General features: G+C 42.5%; 1 protein-coding gene across 1 annotated transcript in view; it reads left to right on the top strand.

The window, feature by feature from the left end:
• The window catches only part of LOC141144381 (solute carrier family 22 member 13-like), a 60,023-nt gene that overhangs the window by 29,895 nt on the left and 8,857 nt on the right, over window positions 1-21,271 (top strand). Inside the window, exons 8-9 of the mRNA XM_073630018.1 lie at window positions 364-472; window positions 11,736-11,945. Of these exons, the coding sequence (XP_073486119.1) occupies window positions 364-472; window positions 11,736-11,945 (319 nt within the window). The remainder of the gene's footprint in view (window positions 1-363; window positions 473-11,735; window positions 11,946-21,271) is intronic.

The following is a 21,271-nucleotide window of genomic DNA, read 5'->3' as shown; positions in this document are numbered from 1 at the left end:
ATATTGTGGAGCATCAAGTCAAATTGTCTTGGGACAGTCCATCTTTGAAAGCCAAAGAAATTAGATTTCTCAAAGAAATGGCAACAAAATTATAGCACCCTGATGCCACTATCTAACTTTTCCAGAAATCCCCTGCCCTTTCCACAAGCAATGTTTTATGCTAAACTTTACATGGGACCTACCTATGCCATAAATGTATAATACATTTGTTTACACCTTGTAAATAATGCCTTGGAGTAGAATTATGCTTGTATAGTGACCATTATTTTATTTTTTTCAAATCCTCACAAGATTGGGGATCTGTTTGCCTGTTTTAGTTTGCACAGTAATCTCTCCTCACCTGTTTATCATTTTCCTTTTTAGAGTTTTCCATCGTAATAACAGTGTTGGCTGTAATTGGAAAATTTGCAACAGCGTCTTCCTATTCAATTTGTTATATTTATGCCGCTGAGGTATTCCCCACTGTTATCCGGTGAGATCCTTTCAAATTTTTCTATGTCTGTCACTTTCTTTGGGTGTATGTACATTGGGTAGTCTTGGGTTAGTTGAGCACTGCTGTAAGTGACTCTTGCAGTTAGATTTTCTCCAACCTTTGGTGTGTTTTTAGTGCATTAGGCACAACTTTTCAGTCTATCTGCCAGTATTATTGGTTTAAGGCAGTGGTCTCCAAACTGCAGCCTGAGGGCAGATGTGGCCCTTTGCTTGCTCTTGAGGCACTGTCATTGACACCAACAAAGGAGCACAGTTCCTCCCAATGACACCAACAATGGGGCCTAATGAAACCAGTGATGGGGCATAATTCCGCCCAATGACACAAAATACGGGGCATTGTTTACTCCAGCTGATGCTGGGACATTTTCTACTCCTGTTGGCCACAGTCTGGCCCTCCTAAAGTCTGAAGGACAGTAAACTGGCCCTTTGTTTAGAAAGTTTGGTGGCCCCTGATCTAAGGTAATTCTCTATAGATTTTTTATGAACAATCCAGATCATTTTTTATCTTCTGTGTGCTTTTTTTCTCTATAAATGAGTTTAGGCTGATAACAATGGTATATTTGTTTAAAAGAAGATCTTAGCCTGTCAAGGCAGTGCCAGCAGTGTGGAAAGATGTCCTTGTTGGGATTCTGGACAGCACTCAATGCTAAATCAAAATGATTTTGAGGCTATTCATTATGGTGAAGAAAAGAGCTACTGTATGTAACATGCTACAACAACCACTCACAGCTTAACCAGTTAAAGGAGAAGTACAGCCAAAGCTGGTTTGGCTGTACTTTTTCTGTGGATCACAGGAGTGCAGTTAGTTTTGCACTCCTGTGACCCATTTTGAGCAGAGAGCAGGCTGAAGTCCTCTCTCTGCTGACGTCACAGCAGTTGGTACAGGCTCTGATTGATCACGACCATGGAGTCGGGATCTGCCAGATCCCTGGATCGACACCTGGCTCAACCTCTCAGCAAGCTGCTGAGAGCCTGAGCCGACTGCCCCCTCCACAGCCCAGCTCTCCAGTGAGTGAGGAGGGGGCAGAGCAGAGAGCCGCTCACTGACGGTCAGCAGCTCTCTGTTCATGGAGCTGTGAGAACCGAGCGGTCAGCAGTGTTCGATCGCTCAGTTCTCAGTGCAGAGGTGCCGAGGGAAAGATGCAGCATCGGGCCTATATTTCATTGCGTTACTGCAAGTTGAACACCATATATTTCAATGCGTTACTGCAAGTTTAACGCCATATATTTCATTGCGGTACTGCAAGTTTAACTCCATTTAGTTCTGTGCGTTACTGCACGTTTTACGCAGTATATTGCAGTATATTATAGTGTATCCTTGGAGTGTGTCTGTGTAGTGAATACTCAAATTAAAGTGCACCAAACACCACTTTCCATTGATTAAAGTGCATCCACGTACACATTTACACATGTTTATTACATTTTGGTAATAAGCACCCCTCACCCCCATCATGTCTGGGGGGACAGCAAGGAGAGGCAGACGTTCCCATGGCACTGTAAGGGGGTCAGCAGCATATGTGTCCACAGGCAAACGTCGACGTGGTCAGTCCTCAGACAGGGCATCATTTCCACTGTTTAGTGATGTTGCCTGTGCTATCCAGCCACAGCATGCAGAGGAGGTGGTGGACTGGCTTACTAAACCATCCTCATCCTCCTCATCCTCTGTCACCCAAGCAGAGACTAGTGCACTAAACCTGTCTCCTTGTCCACAGCTTTTCCTGCCATAGCCCCAGCACCGGGAATGGAGGAGGGGAAGAGATCCCCAAAGGTATTCTTCAGAAAGGATACAAAATGTATAAAGGACTAATAATCTTTATTGATAATCCATCTCTACCAAGACAAAATTTAGAAACACCTCTGATGACAAACATCAAGAAAAATTGTATAATTTAATTAACAAATATCCTCCTCCAAACACATTTAATAAAATTAAGACAAGAAAGTCTGAATGGAACACCGGTGTCCACAACAGAACCAGCCATACACTTCAGTCACCCATCCCATACATACGAATCAACCTGGTTGTTCTATATTTACTGCAAATTGGCCTATTGGGTCTATAGAGAAAAGAGTCACAATTAGCTTGATTAAATTAGCCAGCAGTGATTTTATATGGGAAGTTCATAAGTTCCATTGTCAGTTTAATTTCACTCAAGCATATTGAAAGGCAGTGCGGTAGGGAATTCAATTTCAGGTTGTTCAGCAGGGAAGCATTGGTTCAATGGTTAATCCTATGTGAGGATGTGGATCGCAGTTAAATTAATCAGGGATAACATCGGTCGAGGAAAACAAAAACGGTATTAAGGCAAAGAGTTCACCCGATACAGCTCACTGTTCTGACGTTCTGACTCGGTGTATTTGTGTTCCCTACACATTTAGAATTCATACAGGCGATCCACTCGCTCAACGATAAAGTCCATACATCACAGGATAAACTTGTCAATGGGAAATTGGACAAATCCTCTTTCCATTTTAACCACTTGACAACTGGGCACTTAAACCCCCTTCCTAACCAGACCAATTTTCAGCTTTTGGTGCTATCACATTTTGAATGACAATTACTCAGTCATGCAACACTGTATCTATATGAAATTTTTGTCCTTTTTTTCACACAAATAGAGGTTTCTTTTGGTGGTATTTAATCACCGCTGGGTTCTTTATTTTTTGCGCTATAAAAGAAAAAAGACCGAAAAATCTGTAAAAAAATAAATTTTTCTTAATTTCTGTTATAAAATTTTGCAAATTAGTAATTTTTCTTCATATGTTTTGGCCAAAATTTATACCGCTACATATCTTTGGTAAAAATAACCCAGATCGGTTGATATTATTTGGTCTTTGTGAAAGTTATAGAGTCCAAAAGCTATGGTGCGAATATCTGAAAATTGATCTTGAGACCCTAACATGCCAGAAAAGTACAAATACCCCCCATCTGACCCCTTTTTGGAAGGAAGACATTCCAAGGTATTTAGAAAGATGCATGGTGAGTTTTTTGAAGTTGTCATTTTTTCCCACAATTCTTTGAAAAATCAAGTTTTTTTTTTTTACTTTTTTTTTTTTCACAAAATTATCATATTAGCAGGTTATTTCTCACACACCGCATATGCATACCTCAAATTATACCCCAAAACACATTCTGCTATTACTCCCGAGTACGGCGATACCACATGTGTGAGACTTTTACACAGTATGGCCACATACAGAGGCCATACATGCAGGGGAGTACCTTCAGGCGTTCTGGAGCACCCAGGCCAATTCTGACATTTCTCTCCTACATGTAAAAATCATCATTTATTAGCTAGAAAATTACATAGAACCCCAAAACATTATATATGTTTTTTTAGCAAAGACCCTAGAGAATACAATGGCGGTCGTTGCAACTTTTTATCTCGCACGGTATTTGCGCAGCAATTTTTTTAACGCTTTTTTTGGAAAAAAAACTGTTTAGTGCTTTACAAAAACCAAAACAGTAAAGTTAGCCCAATGTTTTTGCATAATGTGAAAGATGAAGTTACGCCGAGTAAATAGATACCCAACATGTCACCTTTCAAAATTGCACACGCTTGTGGAATGGCACCAAACTTTGCTACTCAAAAATCCCCATAGGCGACATTTTAAAATTTTTTACTGGTTACATGTTTTGAGTTACAGAGGAGGTCTAGGGCCAAAATGATTGCTCTCGCTCTACCGATCGCAGCGATACCTCACATGTGTGGTTTGAACACCGTTTTCATATGTGGGCGGGACTTATGTATGCGTTCGCTTCTGCATGCGAGCACACAGGGACAGGGGCGCTTTAAAAAATTTTTTTTTATTGTTCATTTTACTTTATTTATTTTAGTTTGATGCTTTTTTCCCCCCAAAAATTTTTTTGACCACTTTTATTCCTATTACAAGGAATGTAAACATCCCTTATAACAGGAATATGGCATGACAGGTCCTCTTTATAGTGAGATATGGGGTCAATAAGGCCCCACATCTCACCTCTAGGCTGGGAAGCCTGAAATTAAAAAAAAAAAAAAATGATCCTGGCTTCGATCGTAGCGATGAGGACATCCCCTCTCGCCTCCCCTAAGAACGATCAAGCAGTGGAACAGCCGCTATGATCATTATTATGGTGTAGGGAATCGCCGGCTAAAAAAGCTGATATCTGAATTATGCCTGTAGCTGCAGGCATCATTCAGATATCCCCACACAAAGTCAAGGACATTGTATGACGGCCGGTGGGCGGGAAGTGGTTAAAACGCATTATTTTTTTTTTAACACAAAGTTGTCCATTTATACAATATTTCTACCACATAACATGTACATACCAAAAATGACACCCCAAAATAGATTCTCCTACTCCTCCTGAGTACGGCGATACCACATGTGTGAGACTTCCACAGCCTGGCCACATAGAGAGGCCGAGTACAGCCGAGCATGGCTCAGCATGGCAGGGTATGCCTGGGTATGGCGGGGTATTGCAGAGTATGGCGGGGTATTGCAGAGTATGGGGGGTATTGCAGAGTATGGCAGGGTATTGCAGAGTATGGCGGGGTATTGCAGAGTATGGCTGGGTATTGCAGAGTATGGCAGGGTATTGCAGAGTATGGGGGGTATTGCATAGTATGGGGGGTATTGCAGAGTACTGCTGGGTATGGCAGAGTACTGCGGGGTATGGCAGAGTACTGCGGGGTATGGCAGAGTACTGCGGGGTATTGCAGAGTACTGCGGGGTATGGCAGAGTACTGCGGGGTATTGCAGAGTACTGCGGGGTATTGCAGGGTACTGCGGGGTATTGCAGGGTATTGCAGAGTACTGCGGGGTATTGCAGGGTACTGCGGGGTATTGCAGGGTATTGCAGAGTACTGCGGGGTATTGCAGAGTATTGTGGGGTATTGCAGAGTACTGCGGGGTATTGCAGAGTACTGTGGGGTATTGCAGAGTACTGTGGGGGTATTGCAGAGTAATGTGGGGCATTGCAGAGTATTGTGGGGGTATTGCAGAGTAATTTGGGGCATTGCAGAGTATTGCACAGCATTGCAGAGTATTGCACAGCATTGCAGAGTAGTGGGGATGGCTGAGCATGGATGGATGGATGGCTGGATGTCACTGTGCAGCGCTGTGGGCACTACACATCCAGCCCACAGCGCTGCAGCCATCCATCCCTCCCCCTCTCCGCTCACAGTGTACCGATTGTTACACAGGAGGGGAGGAGAGGAACCGGCGTCATCAGATGACGCCGGTCTGTTTACATGTGATCGCGCCGTCATTTGATGGCGCGATCACATGGTAAACGGCCGCGATCAGCGGCCATTTACCGGGATCCGTGATGCGCCGGGTCCCCTGGACCCGGCGGTCATGGATGTGTTCGGGTGCGCGCCTCAGCGGGCGCGCGAGAGGGGAATTCTGGGGGGACGTCATAGTACGCCCTCCCAGAGTTATCCAACCGCCCTGCAGCCGTCATTCGGCTATGGGCCGGTTGGTAAGTGGTTAAAGATGGATAGTAGTCCTTTTCAGACGTTGCTCCCAGTTGGATGATCTCAGTTAATATCTCCGGAAACCCTGCATACCATGCAACCACTTGCAAGATTGTCCAGACCAAGCCATCCCAATTCGCTCATAAAGTGCTGAGTGCTAGGTTGATATGCTGATCGGAAATTCAAGATGAATAGACTGGGTTCGCCATGTAAGTGGACAAGTCGGTGCTCACATCGCTAGAGACATGTGAGTGTGGCTTACTTGCTTACATGTTTCCCTTGTAAACCAAGCTTCCTCAGAGCATGCACAGTTGTTAAGGGTGTATCCTTAAATATCGGAGGACTTAATTAGTTAACTAGAAATCAGTATTAACACCTTATTCAAACTGCAGTAAGTTAACATCCAATCTCACTACATACACACAAAAGACTTTCACCCTGTGTGATCACCCATTGCCAAGGTATGTATAAAACACACCCATGCACCAATAATTAAAAAGTTTAGCCATATCTAATGAACAATGTCACAGAGTTCAATATAAGATACCATAGATGAAAGTATCCCACATCGTGTCCAGAGGGAAGGGATCTTTATAGCCTAGAGTGGATATTGGATTGTTACTGCTCTAAAAAGACAGACGAGTTACACTTGTTAATTAACCCTGTAGGCTGCACCGACTTGCAGACTGGCAAAGAAGAGGTTTGGATAATTTAACCAAAGAAGAGAGAAGGGCCTGCAGGGAATTGGAGGAAGCCACTGACATCATAATCAAAAGTAGTGATAAGGGGGGCAACACTGTCCTTCTCTCACAGACCCTGTATGACGGAGAAACATTACGTCTTTTACAAGATGAAGCCACATATCAGAGGCTTTCCTCTAATCCCTTTCAGAAGATCTTAATGCACTTGAACTGTAACCTGAGATATGCTTTAGAAGAACAACTTATTACAAAGATCGAACATGACTATTTGACTGTACAGGAGTTCAACATTCCGACACTCTATACGATCCCAAAGCTTCACAAATCTATGTCTAAACTACCAGGGTGACCAATTGTATCGGCCATAAAAGGCCCTTTAGAGAAAGTTGGCAAGTATGTGGATACACTGATAAAAGAACTAGTGCAAGATCTACTTTCTTTTGTACAAGACACACGTGATGTCCTTCTCAATCTGGAGAACTTCATTTTTCCACCTCAAGCTCTCCAAGTGGTAATTGATGTGGAGTCATTATACACCTCAATCCCACATCAATGGGGTCTTAGGGCTGTCTACCACTTTTTGGAATCTAAATTTCCACTACTTGCCTCGCAAAATGAATTTATTGTGGATATTCTTAAATTCATGCTTGAACATAACTGTTTTCAATTTTTGGGGGTCAACTACCGGCAGATAAGAGACACGAGGATGGGAGCTCCTTGGGCTCCTTCTTATGCGTGCCTACATCTGGGCCTCTGGGAAAGGGATCTCGTTTACTCCTCGTCGATGTACCTCGGCCACTGTTTATTGTGGCTGAGGTACATCGATAACATGTATATGGTATGGGGGGGCACACCCCAAGATCTTACTCTTTTCATTAATGAACTCAATGACAATGAACGTAACATCCGCCTCCTTGACAATGCACAGCCATTACACGATTCAGATGTTGGTTCTAGGTTGAGGAAGGCAGGAACCTGAGCCTACAGAGAGGGGAGAACACTGGTACACAAATTGGCATTCGTGTTCCCCCTGCGTCAGCGTATTGCCAAGTTGTCTCCAGTGGTGATGAGGATGGAGGAGATGATGATGATGAGGTCACTGACTCGACTTGAGTGCCAGATAGAGCAGAGGAGGAAAGTGAGGGCGAGTCACAACCCCAACAAGACTGCCATCATGCAAGAGTAGAAAGCAGCCACCCTATTCCACCACATTGTGGAGCTGTTATCCCCCATCCCACTCCCCACAGCTCAGCTGTCTGGGTCTTTTTTAGTACATGTGCAGCCGATCGCACTGTTGCTATTTGCAAACTTGTCTCAAGCACATCAAGCATGGCAAAAACACCAACCATTTGGGTACCAAATGCTTGACAAGGCATTTAACCTCCCACCAGTCAGCCCGTTGGCAAGAGCACCTAAAAGCCACATAAAAGGGGCACAAATCTGTCCCTCCTCCTTACTCACCTCAGCCTGTCCCTGCTATAACTCATGATCTCTTAGCAGCCTCCACTGACAGGGATGATGGTATAGCACAGGGTGTCCCAGGTCCTTGCAGCACATCTGCCAGCAGCACCCCACCAGCTGTAGACTATAGCTGACAACTTTCTCTGCCCCATCTGCTGCAGCAGAAAAAAAAATACAGTCCCTGCCACCCACATGCCCAGCGTCTAAATGCAAGCTTGTCAAAGCTGCTGGCTCTACAACTTCTGCCTTTCCTCCTGGTGGATTCTGCCCCTTCTGGGAATTTGTAGAACGTGCTGTACCACAATGACAGGTTTCCGGTCACTATTTCTTTTCACATAAGGCTATTCCAGCTCTCTACCATCACGTGGAAGGCAATGTTGTGGCATCGTTGGGCAAGGCAATCAGGCGCAAAGTCCACATTACTGTTGACACCTGGTTCATCAAGCATGGGCAGGGACAAAACATTTCGTTCACAGCACACTGGGTAACTCTGCTTGCAACTCGGAAGGATGCAGGACAGGGCTCAGTGCTGCAGCTTTTTGTGCCCCCACGTCTCTATACAGCTGGTGATGATGCGCGATTTGTCAGCTCTACCTCCTCCTCCTCCTCCATGCCCTCCTCTGCTGAACTGTCCTATGAACCTCAAGTACCCCCTAAGCGTTCAAAGGGCTATTAAATGAGTCAGACTAAAAGGTGCCCTGCAGTGCTTCAGCTGGTATGTCTAGGGGACTGGAACCACACCGGAGCAGAGATTCTTGCAGCTCTGCAGGAACAGGCCCAGAAGTGGTTCACGCCACGCCAGCTGGAGCCAGGAATGGTGGTGTGTGATAATGGCACAAACCTCCTGTCCGCCCTTAGACAGGGAAAGTTGACACATGTGCCATGCCTGGCACATGTCCTCAATTTGCTTGTGCAGTGTTTCCTAAATAGGTACCCAGGGATGGAAGATCAACTAAAGTAGACCAGAAGAGTCTGTAGCCATTTCAGGTGATCATACACAGCCAGTACTCGGTTGGCTGAAATTCAGCAGGAATTCCACCGGCCCGTAAACCGCCTGATTTGTGACATGCCCACCAGGTGGAACTCGACTTTGGCAATGCTGCAGCGGCTGCACATGCAGCCACTGCAGCACATGCAGCAGAGAACTGTCAACGAGTATCTGTGTGAGTATGCTCACACAGGCTCAGGTTTTTTTTTCCCACGCCAATGGTTGCTCATAAAGGATGCATGCACTGTACTGTCACCATTTGAGGTGGCCACGAGGATGGTGAGCCATGACAATGCATGCATCAGTAACACAATCCCTGTTGTGTTCCTGCTGGAGCAGACTCTGTGTGGCATTATGGACAGGGCACTCGAGGCAGAGCAGCGGGACAAAGAGGAGGACTTCCTTTCCTCTCAAGGCCCACTTCATGCAGACACCATTGCTCCTATGACACAACACACAAGTGGAGAGAGAGGAGGAGGATTCTGGCAGTTTCGAAGGCATTGAAGCAGAGGAAGACATACGTCAAACAGTAAGAGATAGTTTTCCATCCCCAGAACCCTTGGGAGTAGTACGTGGCTGGAATGAGGCAGTTCTAGATACTGTAATCCTCAGTGACCCCGAGGAGTTTGCTTCTCATGCCTCCGCAAATCTGCAGTGCATGGGCTCCCTCATGTTTCAAAGCCTGCGAAAGGACCCAAGAATACGCGGTGTAAAGGAAAAGGATCACTATTGGTTGGCAACCCTCCTTGACCACCGTTATAAGGGGAAAGTCTCAGAACTCATCCTGTCCCCACAGAGAGTGCAGAAGATTAAATGACTCGAGGACACCTTAAAGAGGAGTTTATCAAACAATTTTCCTGACTCTGGTAGGTTACAGTGTCATGGAAAACGTAGTTTTGAGCCTTATGTTGGTCAAGAGAGGAATGGTGGTGAAGGCGGCCGCCTAAGTGATGCATTTCTCAATTTTTTTAGTCCTGGCCGCCCAGGGCTGTCAGGTTCCACATCCCATCAGCAGCCTCTGCATCACATGGTGGACAATTATCTAGGAGCAAAAACAGAGATTGAGAGCTTTCCAGTCGATGATCCACTGGCTTACTGGGTCTTGAGAATAGACCACGGGCCAGAACGCTCTCTCACCCTTCCTCTCTTTCTCACCCCCTCTTTCTCTCTCACACCATTCCTCTTTCTCTCACCTCTCTCTCTCTCTCTCTCTCTTTCTCACACACACACTCCACCCTCTCTCTCTCTCTCTCTCTCTCTCTATCATCGCTCTCTCTCACCCTTCCTCACCCCCTCTCTCTCTCCCCTTCTCTCTCTCTCTCTCATCCCCCTCCCTCTCATCATCCCATTCTCTCTCTCTCTTTCACCCCCCCTATTTTATTTAATTTTTTAAATATTTAATTTGTTTTAACAAAAATTGTTTGCATTTTCATTTTATTTATTTCCATAAATACGCCCACCAAAATCCTCAGCACCTGGCCCATGATGTGTCCTATGACAAAGCTTTTTTGTTTAGGCTCCTTACTGTGTGAGTTCTGCTTTTGGTGCAGAAGGAACAAGGGTGTTCAGTAGGCGATCCAGGTCATGGCCCTACATTTCATGAACAAAATGTAAATGAAAAAGGAAACGTTCAATACATCTGCAATGCATGCAATTTCTGCCATGCTTAATCCCTTTAAAAATGCTACTTGTGCAGAAAAATGCTAGAAATCTAGTAAGCGCCTAATTTGTGTGAGCTGAAACTCTGCCTTTGTTACGCTAAAACCCAGACAGTGTTAACAGCCAGTTCTCCTCTTTGGACTACAGAACAGAACCCCTCCTTATGTTATGGAGATGAGGATAGGGGAAAATGTTTTGTAGTCCAGTAGAAGCAAACTGGGTAGGGCTGACAACACTGCTTGAGACTTAGTTACACCACTTGTACTACAAGTAAGTCTATAATAAGGCTTACCTGTAGGTACTGTAAATATCTCCTAAACCTGCACCGTTTAGGAGATATTTACCATATACGTGATGTATACTAGCTCATTATGTCTTTGTCTTACAGGGTTTTTTTTTTTTTTTCGTTTCTTCTTTCTTTGCAGCATAGGCACTGTCTCAACTCAATAGGAAATTAAGGAGCACACTGGATTTCAGCCAGATTTTTCTATACTTGTTGCATTTTTAAAAGGATAAAACACCAGGACATGTTCATGCATTGCTGATATACACTAAATACGTTTTATTTTTTTCCCAGACATAAACTCCAAGGTGCCTACAGGCACCATCTGGCTGTGAACAGACAATCCAGATGCCAAAACTTTCTTAGGAAATATTGTTGTACAAACAATCTCACGGGATGGATGTTTATGGAGAAGGGAGCACCTGAGCACTAGTTTCTCTCAAAGGGAAAAAAAAAAGTGATTGGTTGACCAAATCCATGCAAACTCATTGATTTGTCCCCCCAGAGTTCCCCCCAGAGTCCCAGCCACCTGTAGGCCATGACATCTCCTAGGACCAGGAGATGCTAGGAGATGTCATGGCCTACAGGTGGCTGGGACAAATGTTCTAAATTCTAGACACCTTTACTTTGTAAAAGTATTTTTGGATTATGGTATTCTAAAACCAATGGTGAAAGTTTCTTTTTTTTTACAGACAAAATGGAGTGGGTCTTTGCTCTATGACATCCCGTGTTGCTGGAATAATTGCTCCACTCATAAATCTTTTGGACCAGTATCATTCAGCTATTCCAATGGCTGTTTATGGCAGTGGCCCCATCATTGGAGGCCTTTCCTGTTTCTTTCTACCAGAGACACGGAGCAGAGACCTTCAGGACCATACCCATAACGCCAATGGGGTCTCAAGGTACAAATACAATACTAGTATTATTTTTACATTATTTATACATCTTTGTGTTTAAACATGATTACCAATGTGTTCTAGTGATTAAAAAAAACATTGTTTCTGGACTGCATTTTTTTTACTGTTTCTCTTCCTAAAATCTAACCGTTTGCTGAAAGTCAAATACTAGTTTCAGGCAAGTGTTGCAACAACCTAAAACATGCACTCACTAAGTATACTCCATTTTAAAGAGTTGATTCACCTCAAAAGTCAAGTTTTGTTTATATGTGGAGTCTGCTTGACAAGTCAGGTGACATTTGTCAAATGTGACATATCTAGTTGGGAAATAAACATTGAGGCATACTTCCTGTGTTCTTCCTGTCTCATAATGTTTTCCTGTCTTGTTTTCATCCAAATGGCACTATAGAGACACCCTAAATCAAAGGTTACAATAAATCACACAAGCACATAGTTATCAAAATGATTACAAAATCATAATGTGTGAGGAATATGTGATTAAAATAACCTGGGCTTAGTGATTTCTGATGAAAAGTTTGGTTAAATCGGACCATACAGTCTTGTAGTAAAATTTCCTTTAGAACTACCTATGGATTATGTAGAGCAATGGCCTTCCTGACTGGATACAAACTAAATGGATTGTTTAGGTATTCCCTCACATTATATACAGTAGCTTTTTTTAAAGCTAAAGGGAATTTAACACAAATTATACAATCTGATTGTCATGCACAGTAGCATGAAAAAGTATGTGAACCCCCTGGAATTAACCGATTTTCTGCAGTTCTTTGGAAAGAAAACCCAGAACAAAATATGGATTTTTGGCTCTACCCCTCCCTCAATTAGTTGGTGTGTATATCTCAAAGTCTTACTGTAGAGAGAATAATGTTAGATTGAAAAATACTGAAAAAATATGCAAAATATAACAGATCCCAATTGAATAAAAAAAACAAATCTTTATTCTGTGTTTAAAAACACATAATATTATGCACATAAAGACACCTAAACATACACACTTGGTTAAAACAACAACCAACTGCACACACCCCACCAAAATATCTAAACATCATATATTGTAAACCGTGTGTATCATCATATCAAGTATATTGCTACCAGACTACTAACCAGGATAAGTATAGGAGAGTTATTATTGGGTTTTTAGCAGGGATGTTATATGTAAACACAGGGATTCCACATTTAAAATGTAATGCTGTTATAAATCCAGAATAGGATATGCTATTCTGTCAAGAACGTTGATCCTTGGAAGGGTGTATTATCTCAGACCCCCTTGCATTGAACACTGAAGTTGTGTATACTTCTAGTCCTGTAGATGTACTTCTGTCATCAATTATGCATCATTTATACATACTTTGGGTGTAATATGTTTGAAAATGCATGGAGTATTGGAGTAACTGCATGGGGTATTGTTCAATGCTCTATACTAGAGTATAAATTGAATACAAATTTTATAAAATGCAGACCTAGTAGGGTTGGGCGTGGGTTTCTGCAGTAATTTGCCATAAAATGTGCTCTAATCCTCATCTAAGTCACAACAATAGACAAACAAAATATGCTTAGGCTAATAACGCACAAACAATTTTAATTTCTTGTGCCTTTCTTGAACACAACCGTTAAATATTCACAGTTCTAGAGGAAAAGGTAAGTGAACCCATAGACTAATTACCGTATTTATCCGCGTATAACACGCGCCGGCGTATAACACGCACCCCAAGTTTAGGAGGGAATTTTAAGGAAAAAAAACTTTTAGGAGGGAAGTTTAAGGAAAAAAAAACTTACATTAAAATGCCCATCAATGCAGCCTTATCTGTCCATCTGCAGCCTTTTCAGTGTCAGTGCAGCCTTGCCCCAGTGCAGTCTTGTCAGTGCAGCTTTGTCAGTGCAGCTTTGTCAGTGCAGCCTTGTCAGTGCAGCCTTATCAGTGCAGCTTTGCTCCAGTACAGGTGCAGCCTTGTCAGTGCAGCTTTGCCCCAGTACAGGTGCAGCCTTGTCAGTGCAGCTTTGCCCCAGTGTAGGTGCAGCCTTGCCCCAGTGCAGCTTTGTTAGTGCAGGTTTGCCCCATGTACAGGTGCAGCCATGTCAGTGCAGCTTTGTGCACTCGGTGTAGATTTAAATATGGCGCCGAGACTGCAGGGAGCCGAGATACACATACCCGAGTGTTCTCGGCTTTTTTCGGCGCCGCCGTCACGCCCAGTCCCGCCCCTGGACCTGTGTTATGTCCATCATAGGGCGGGACTGGGCGTGACTGTGAGCGGTGCAGAAAAAAGCCGAGAACACTCGGGTATGTGTATCTCGGCTTTTGTCGGAGCCGAGATAAACATACCCGAGTGTTCTCGGCTTTTTTCGGCGCCGCTCACAGTCACGCCCAGTCCCGCCCTATGATGGACATAACACAGGTCCAGGGGCGGGACTGGGCGTGACGGCGGCGCCAAAAAAAGCCGAGAACACTCGGGTATGTGTATCTCGGCTCCCTGCAGTCTCGGCGCCATATTTAAATCTACCCACGGCTGTGTATGTCGGCGGCGACCGCGGCAATTGCCGCGATCGCTCCGATGACACAGAAATCGGCGGGGATCGGCCTATAACACGCACCCACGATTTTCCCCTGATTTTCAGGGGAAAAAAGTGTGTGTTATATGCCGATAAATATGGTACTTTGATGAAAGCTTTGGAAGCTTTGGAATGACACCTCCTTCCTGTGTCATGACCTAAAGTCTGTCCAGGAAGTAAGGCAGAAGAAATCGAGCAGTGTTTATAAACAGCTATGAAGAGAGTGAGGTAAGCATACGTATAGGATAAAGGGAAAGCTGTTTTATTTTTGCAAAAGAAGTACATTAATGCTATATTGGTACATAGGGGAGCTGTAATTTAGAAGAAAAGAAAAAAAAGGCGAACAAAGGTGAACTCATCCTTTAAGATTGCTGTACATGAAGCATCAGCTGATGAACAATGCCTTACAAAAAAAAAAAAGAACTCTCTGAAGATATATGATCAAGAGCAGTTGATCTGCATAAGGCTGGAAAGGGATACAAAGCAATCTCAAAATGCTTAGGCATCCCTCAGTTGACAGACAAAATGTGTATAAATGGAGACAATTTAGTACTGTGCCTACTCTTCCTAGAAGGCACACTTGGCACACTCCGTTCGCATGCATAGGGTTATCAGCTTAAAGTTGACTTTCTGGCTAAATTGAAACTAGGTCTTGAACAATAAAGCACTCCACCCCCCCCCCCCCATTTTTGGATATTGTTTTTTTGGGGGGGTAGTCTTTTTTTTTTTACCTTTTTTGTTGTTCTCCAGCAGGACTTTCGTTCTACCTCACTGAGGAGGTACCTAATTTCGGCCCCTCCTCCTTTCCCCCTCTGCCTTCTTGGACCTGTGTGTTCCCAGAAGATGACGGGACTGTTCAGAAAGCGCAGCGCTACTTGCACATGAGCAGTAGGAACCGGCAGATTGTGTTTACTGTTGTGACTTAGATGAGGATCAGATCACATTTTATGGAAAATTCCTGCAGAAAACCGTTAATTATAAGGGATTCACATACTTTTTCTTGCCACTGTATATGAGTATCTTAAGTCAAATGGTAAGCAAATGCTCAGGAGCAGAGTATTTTGTACTGTATAGAGCATGTCATGTTGTAGTGTTTAGGATGATCTTTGATGCATTTCATGGCTCTGTTTCCAACCACAATGGAATTTTGGGAGTTCCTTTTCCTCTGTTGCACTCTGCCTTTAGAATTACTTAAAGAAAATTGAAAGGAAATATTTCAGACCCCCTTAGAATGACTGTGGTAGATGTGAAGACATGGGAACTGAAGCATAGAGGCCTCCTAGGTGAGACACTAAACACATATAAGAGAGGTTAAGTGGTTTATATTGTTTCCATTTACTGAATTAAGAGTGAGGTGTTCTGAATGTTTAAGTATTAATATTGTCCACCACAGTCACCAGTGTGGATGACTAATATATACAGGATCTTTTTATTATTTTTATGATTTTTTTCTTGTGGGAGAAATACTTAAAGAGAAATATACAAAAATGAATGCACTTTCCCTTGCATCTTACTGTATACTAAAACATAACAATCTGTAACCCAAAATCATTCAGTGTTACCAATAAGGAGACCAGTGCACATTATATGAATGTAAATATCAACTAGTGGTAATACTATTCCCCGTCTTAATTTGACTAGTCATTATCTCCCAATTCACTCTTTCTTTCAAAATAAATCATATTACCTGGTCTTGCTTTTGTCCCCGTTTTTTTTTTTTTTTTTTCAGTACCAGGCACTTTCGTCCCTTCCAGCCCAGGCCAATTTTTAGATTTCAGCGCTGTCGCACTTTAAATGACAATTGCGCGGTCATGCTACACTGTACACAAACTAATTTTTTATTGTTTTGTTGCCAAAAAATAGAGCTTTCTTTTGGTGGTCTTTGATCCGATCACTGCTGGGGTTTTTATTTTTTGCGCAACAAATAAAACAATATCAAAAATTTTGAAAAAAAAAGTTTTTCTTTGTTTCTGTTATAAAATTTTGTAAATCAGTACATCTTCTCCTTCACTGATGGTCACTGATGAGGCTGCACTGACAGCCACTGATAAGGCGGCACTGATGAGGTGGCACCAATGAGGTGGCACTGATGATGGGCACTGATAGGCGGCACTAATAGGCGGCACTGGTATGCAGCACTGATGGGCACTCATAGGCTACACTGATGGGTACTTATGGGTGACAAATGGGCACTGATGGTCACTGATAGGTGGGCACTGATGGGCATGGATGGGCACTGATAGGTGGCACTGATGGACACTGATGGGTGGCACTGCTGGGCATCACTGATGAGACATCTGCAGGCATTTGTTGTGGGCACTGACTGGCACCATTTCTGGGCACTGATTGGCATCTTTTAGGGCACTGTGTGGCATCCCTGGTGGCCATGGGGGACATACCTGGTCATCCATGTGTGCTAGCCATCCCTGGTGGTCCTGGCAGCATCCCTGGTGGTTCAGTGTGGGCATCCACGGGGTGTCTGCGCTGATAAACAATCAGCACAGACCCCCCCATCAGGAGAGCCGCCGATCGGCTCTCCTCTACCCGCGTCTGTCAGACGCGAGTGAGGAAAAGGCGATACACGGCTCTTCCTGTTTACACTGTGATCAGCTGTGATTGGACACGGCTGATCACGTGGCAAAGAGCATCTGGCAGAGGCTATTTACCGAGATCTGTGTTGTGGTGTGTCAGACTGACACTCCACACCACCGATCGCTTTGCTGGGCACCCCCACAGGCGCGCGCCAGCAGTTATCCTGAAAGACATCATATGACAGGATAACTGAACCACTGTCCGGCCATCATTTTGCTATAGGCCGGGTGGGAAGTGGTTAAAGAACACTCAGATGTATCTCTTTGTATCTCCTACTTGCTGATATCCCTACCCTCTTTCTTCTTACTTCCTGATCTCTCCTGCACTTTCTAAAGATTCCTCTAATCTTCTTATCCCATATTACTGTACATGGTACTCATCACATGCAAAATTATAAAGTGCTTCACCTAAATTATAGATGAATTAAAGCTGCCAACATGTTTCACCACATTTGAGGCTTTGTCAGGGGTAATAGTGTTTGGCAAAAAAGCAGATTGCAGCAAACATTTCCTGACCTGTGAAAATCTCTTATATTTTTAAGCTTCCCTCAACACGTTCAGATGTACACTCAGTAATGCCATTATGTCATGCACTCATGTACTGTACATCGCAATTGTCATCATGCAAATCACATGATGATGTCACTGCAGTCAGTGACACGTGCGTGCATTTCCACTCAATTTAATTATTATTTTAGTGCACAACTGCTCATCTATGGTCAAACTATTTTTTTTAGCTATTTCTAGTAGGGTGTGCCCTTGTTTCACATAATTGGAGACTATGGGGTTGATTTACTAAAACTGGAGTGTGCAAAAACTGTTGCAGCTCTGCATAGAAACCAATCAGCTTCCAATTTTGTTGTCCAAGAATAACTGAACTAGCTGAAGTTAGAAGCTGATTGCCTACCATGCACAGCTGCACCAGATTTTGTACTTACTAGTTTTAGTAAATCAACCCCTATATCTTTTTCTGTTATTTGGGATTTAATATTACTAGATACATCTAATTAGAATAAGAATCACCATTTTAACCTAATAATTTCATAAAATGAATTGTCCTATTTTTTACTCATATTTTGCCAGAGGAATTCCTATACTTTTTAGTACAATCAATTTATTTTATGCAATCTTATTGAATATTTATTAAATCTTATTGAAAAATTACATTGTAGATGAATTCTTTATGTCATATACTGAGTCTATCCTATCTATGTTACTGTAGATGATGTACAAACATGGAAATACTTCATTCAAACTGTTGGTTGCTTTGGAATTTATTCTAAAGATCCATCACACTTTAGCCTAAAGCAGGGCCTTATCTAAGTCTCCTTTACAGGGATCCAGTTTTTTATGCTGAGTAACTAAAAATGTATACAATCTGAATTACCTATATGCACTGACCATACATGTGTTCTAGGTTTTCCCTCTTTTGAGCCGGATATTATTCGAATGCTCTAAAACTTATCTTAAAAATGGTATAATAATTTATTCTTATATATAATTTAGAACAGGGGCTTTTTGCTGCATATATACAGTAGCTCTTGTGGAGCTACAAATGTAAAAAGATCTAATTTTTATCCTTTCACTATTTTTGGATAATCAATGTCCTTTAGTAGGAATGTTTTGACATGCCTTGCTGTTCCCACCTTGAAAAGACCTGTTCAGCCTTTGGGATAACTAGAATTCACTCCTTGCCATTTTATCATGTGTATCCAGATGGCTATGAATGAGTGCATCTATGATGTTCCTCACGCTTCAGTGTATAATATGATGTTCATACAATTCTTTTTGGTCTTCGTCTTCTAGGAAAATGTGTCAGTATTTTCAAAATCTTGCCAAATTGTTATGAATATGTACCAATCACTTATTTTATCTTTCTCATTCTCTTTCCCTTTCCATTCTCATAAGAGATTCTCTGGTTTTATTTTGTACTTTCTCATATGCGATCTCTAAACATTTCTTCAGATACCCTCTCTCCAAAAATATGTCTGCCAAATTTTGGCTTTTTTCTTGAATTCATTGTTAAATAATTTAATCTTGATTGCAAAGTTTGCCCTGCGAGTATCCCTCTCCTTAGGTTTCATTCATAAATTTCATGATTTCATTCATAATTTCAATTAAATTCATAATTCAACAATTCATAATTTGAATGGTGACTAAACCAATGATGCAGACTATTCACTGATGTCAGTTTCCTGTAAATTACTGTAATTCTTCTTCTTCTTTCATCTTTCTATATAGTCAAATCCAAGAAATTGATAGATTCTTGATGGATTTCACTTGTAAAAAATATACCTTTATCATTTGCATTGATTTAGGCCAAAATTTATTAAACTTTTCCATGGATTCATTCCATAAGATGAATACATCATCTATGAATCTGACCCATAATAGTATATGGGTTGTATATTCTTTAGTACCCTTCCTCCAACCCAAAAATGAATCGACAAAGGTGGGCGCACAGCCAGTCCCCATTACTGTCCCATTCCATTGTTTAAAAAACATATAGAATTTTTAAATTTAAATTTGTGAATTAAGAATCTGTTAAGACAGATGGGGGACATGGCCTGAGAGGGAAGGCAAAGTGAGTGAGCGTTTCCAGCAGGTCCACGCTGTGCCGCTACTCCCGCCATCAGAGGTTGAAGCCAGCGTAGCTCCACACTTATCTTTACCCCTTCGTGACATTTTTTGCTCCACCTGATCCTAGCTAATTGTTCAGACAGCAGCTGTACTATCCTGGGAGCACTCGGAGCACATCAGTGTATCGGTGCATCGCAGAGAGGAGCGGAGTGTACTAAGAGAGCATCCAGAGCAGAGTGAGACGAGCAGAGCAGAGCGGAAGGGGACATAGCGTTACTTTCCTGCATACCTTGGTGATACACTGACAGTGTGCTTTGAACTTGCTGGGTCTGTCGCCTTGGATCCTGGGCTTTTTCTTGTCCTCCTGTGTATCCCATACCTCCTGTACTGAACTTTTAAATCAGGCAAAGACGTAATAATGTACGTATTTTGGGCTTTCCTGAGCATGAAGAGGGCCAATCAATGATCATTTTCCTTGAAAAATGCATATTGAATACACTTGGCACAGAAGGTTTTTCCAAGACTTTTTACAATTGAACGGGCCCATCGAATTCCTAGTCGATTACTCTCTCCCTCAAGTAATCCCAGGACAGTTATTATTAAATCGTTAAATTACAGAGATAGGGATTTAATCCTTTCTAAAGCAGGTCAACGAGGTAATATTGAGTACAAAAGAAAAAATTCTCCTTCTACCCGGATTTTTTTGATGGAAGTACAGAAGAAACAAGCAAAATTTACAGAAATTAAACGCAGTCTGTGATTAAAACAAATAACATATTCAATGTTATATCCAGCTAAGTTGAGAATTATGGACGGTGAAAAGATCGTCTTTTCTGAAAATCCAGATGCAGCTAACGCATAGTTAGAAGAAAGATATACAGAGGAAAACAAAAAGACTCATTGAATGTTAATAGATTGAATGACCTTCTCTTTCCTCCCCCTTTTTTTATTTATTTATTTTTTATTTGCAGATATTCATTTGGCACAAGCATAATACTTGCAACTGTTTTGAAGTAACTAGATAGTCCCCTTGTATGAGTCCCGTGTGGACTTTGTCGAGGGTTTGGGGTTATCCCCAACCAGTTTGCATGGTGGGTATGTATGAATGGGGACGTAGGAAGGGGTGGGGGATTTGTGGGGGTGGGTTTGGGGGGGGTGTTTTTTTTTTTTTTTTTTGGTCCGTATGCTCTCTCTCCCCTCTTGCAATTCTGTCAGGATCTCTAATATCATACACTGTGTTAATTTAAAGAAATCGGAAATATTTCTTCTTATATAAGGTACATTGGATATCATGTAGGGGTTGCTGGGGACTGGTGGATTACCAGTTGGTGATATGAAATAATGAGTGAAAAAATTAGGGTGTTGTCATGGAATGTGAGCAGGTTGGGTGATAGGGGAAAGAGATAGGCAGTTTTTGAAGCAATTGAGTTTTATAAACCAGCAATAATATTTTTGCAAGATACCCACCTTGAACGAGAGGATACGATGCTTTTTGAAAGATCAAGATTCACGTATCAAACTCATGCGGTATACTCTACCTATTCTCGAGGCGTTAGCATCCTGATTTCCTGTTCGGTATGGTTTTCATACAGAGAG

This window comes from Aquarana catesbeiana, linkage group LG05 (genome assembly GCF_042186555.1).
Source record: "Aquarana catesbeiana isolate 2022-GZ linkage group LG05, ASM4218655v1, whole genome shotgun sequence".
Lineage (NCBI taxonomy): Eukaryota > Metazoa > Chordata > Amphibia > Anura > Ranidae > Aquarana > Aquarana catesbeiana.
The sequence above is the reverse complement of the archived record's forward strand: the minus strand, read 5'-3'. Positions and strand labels throughout refer to the sequence as shown.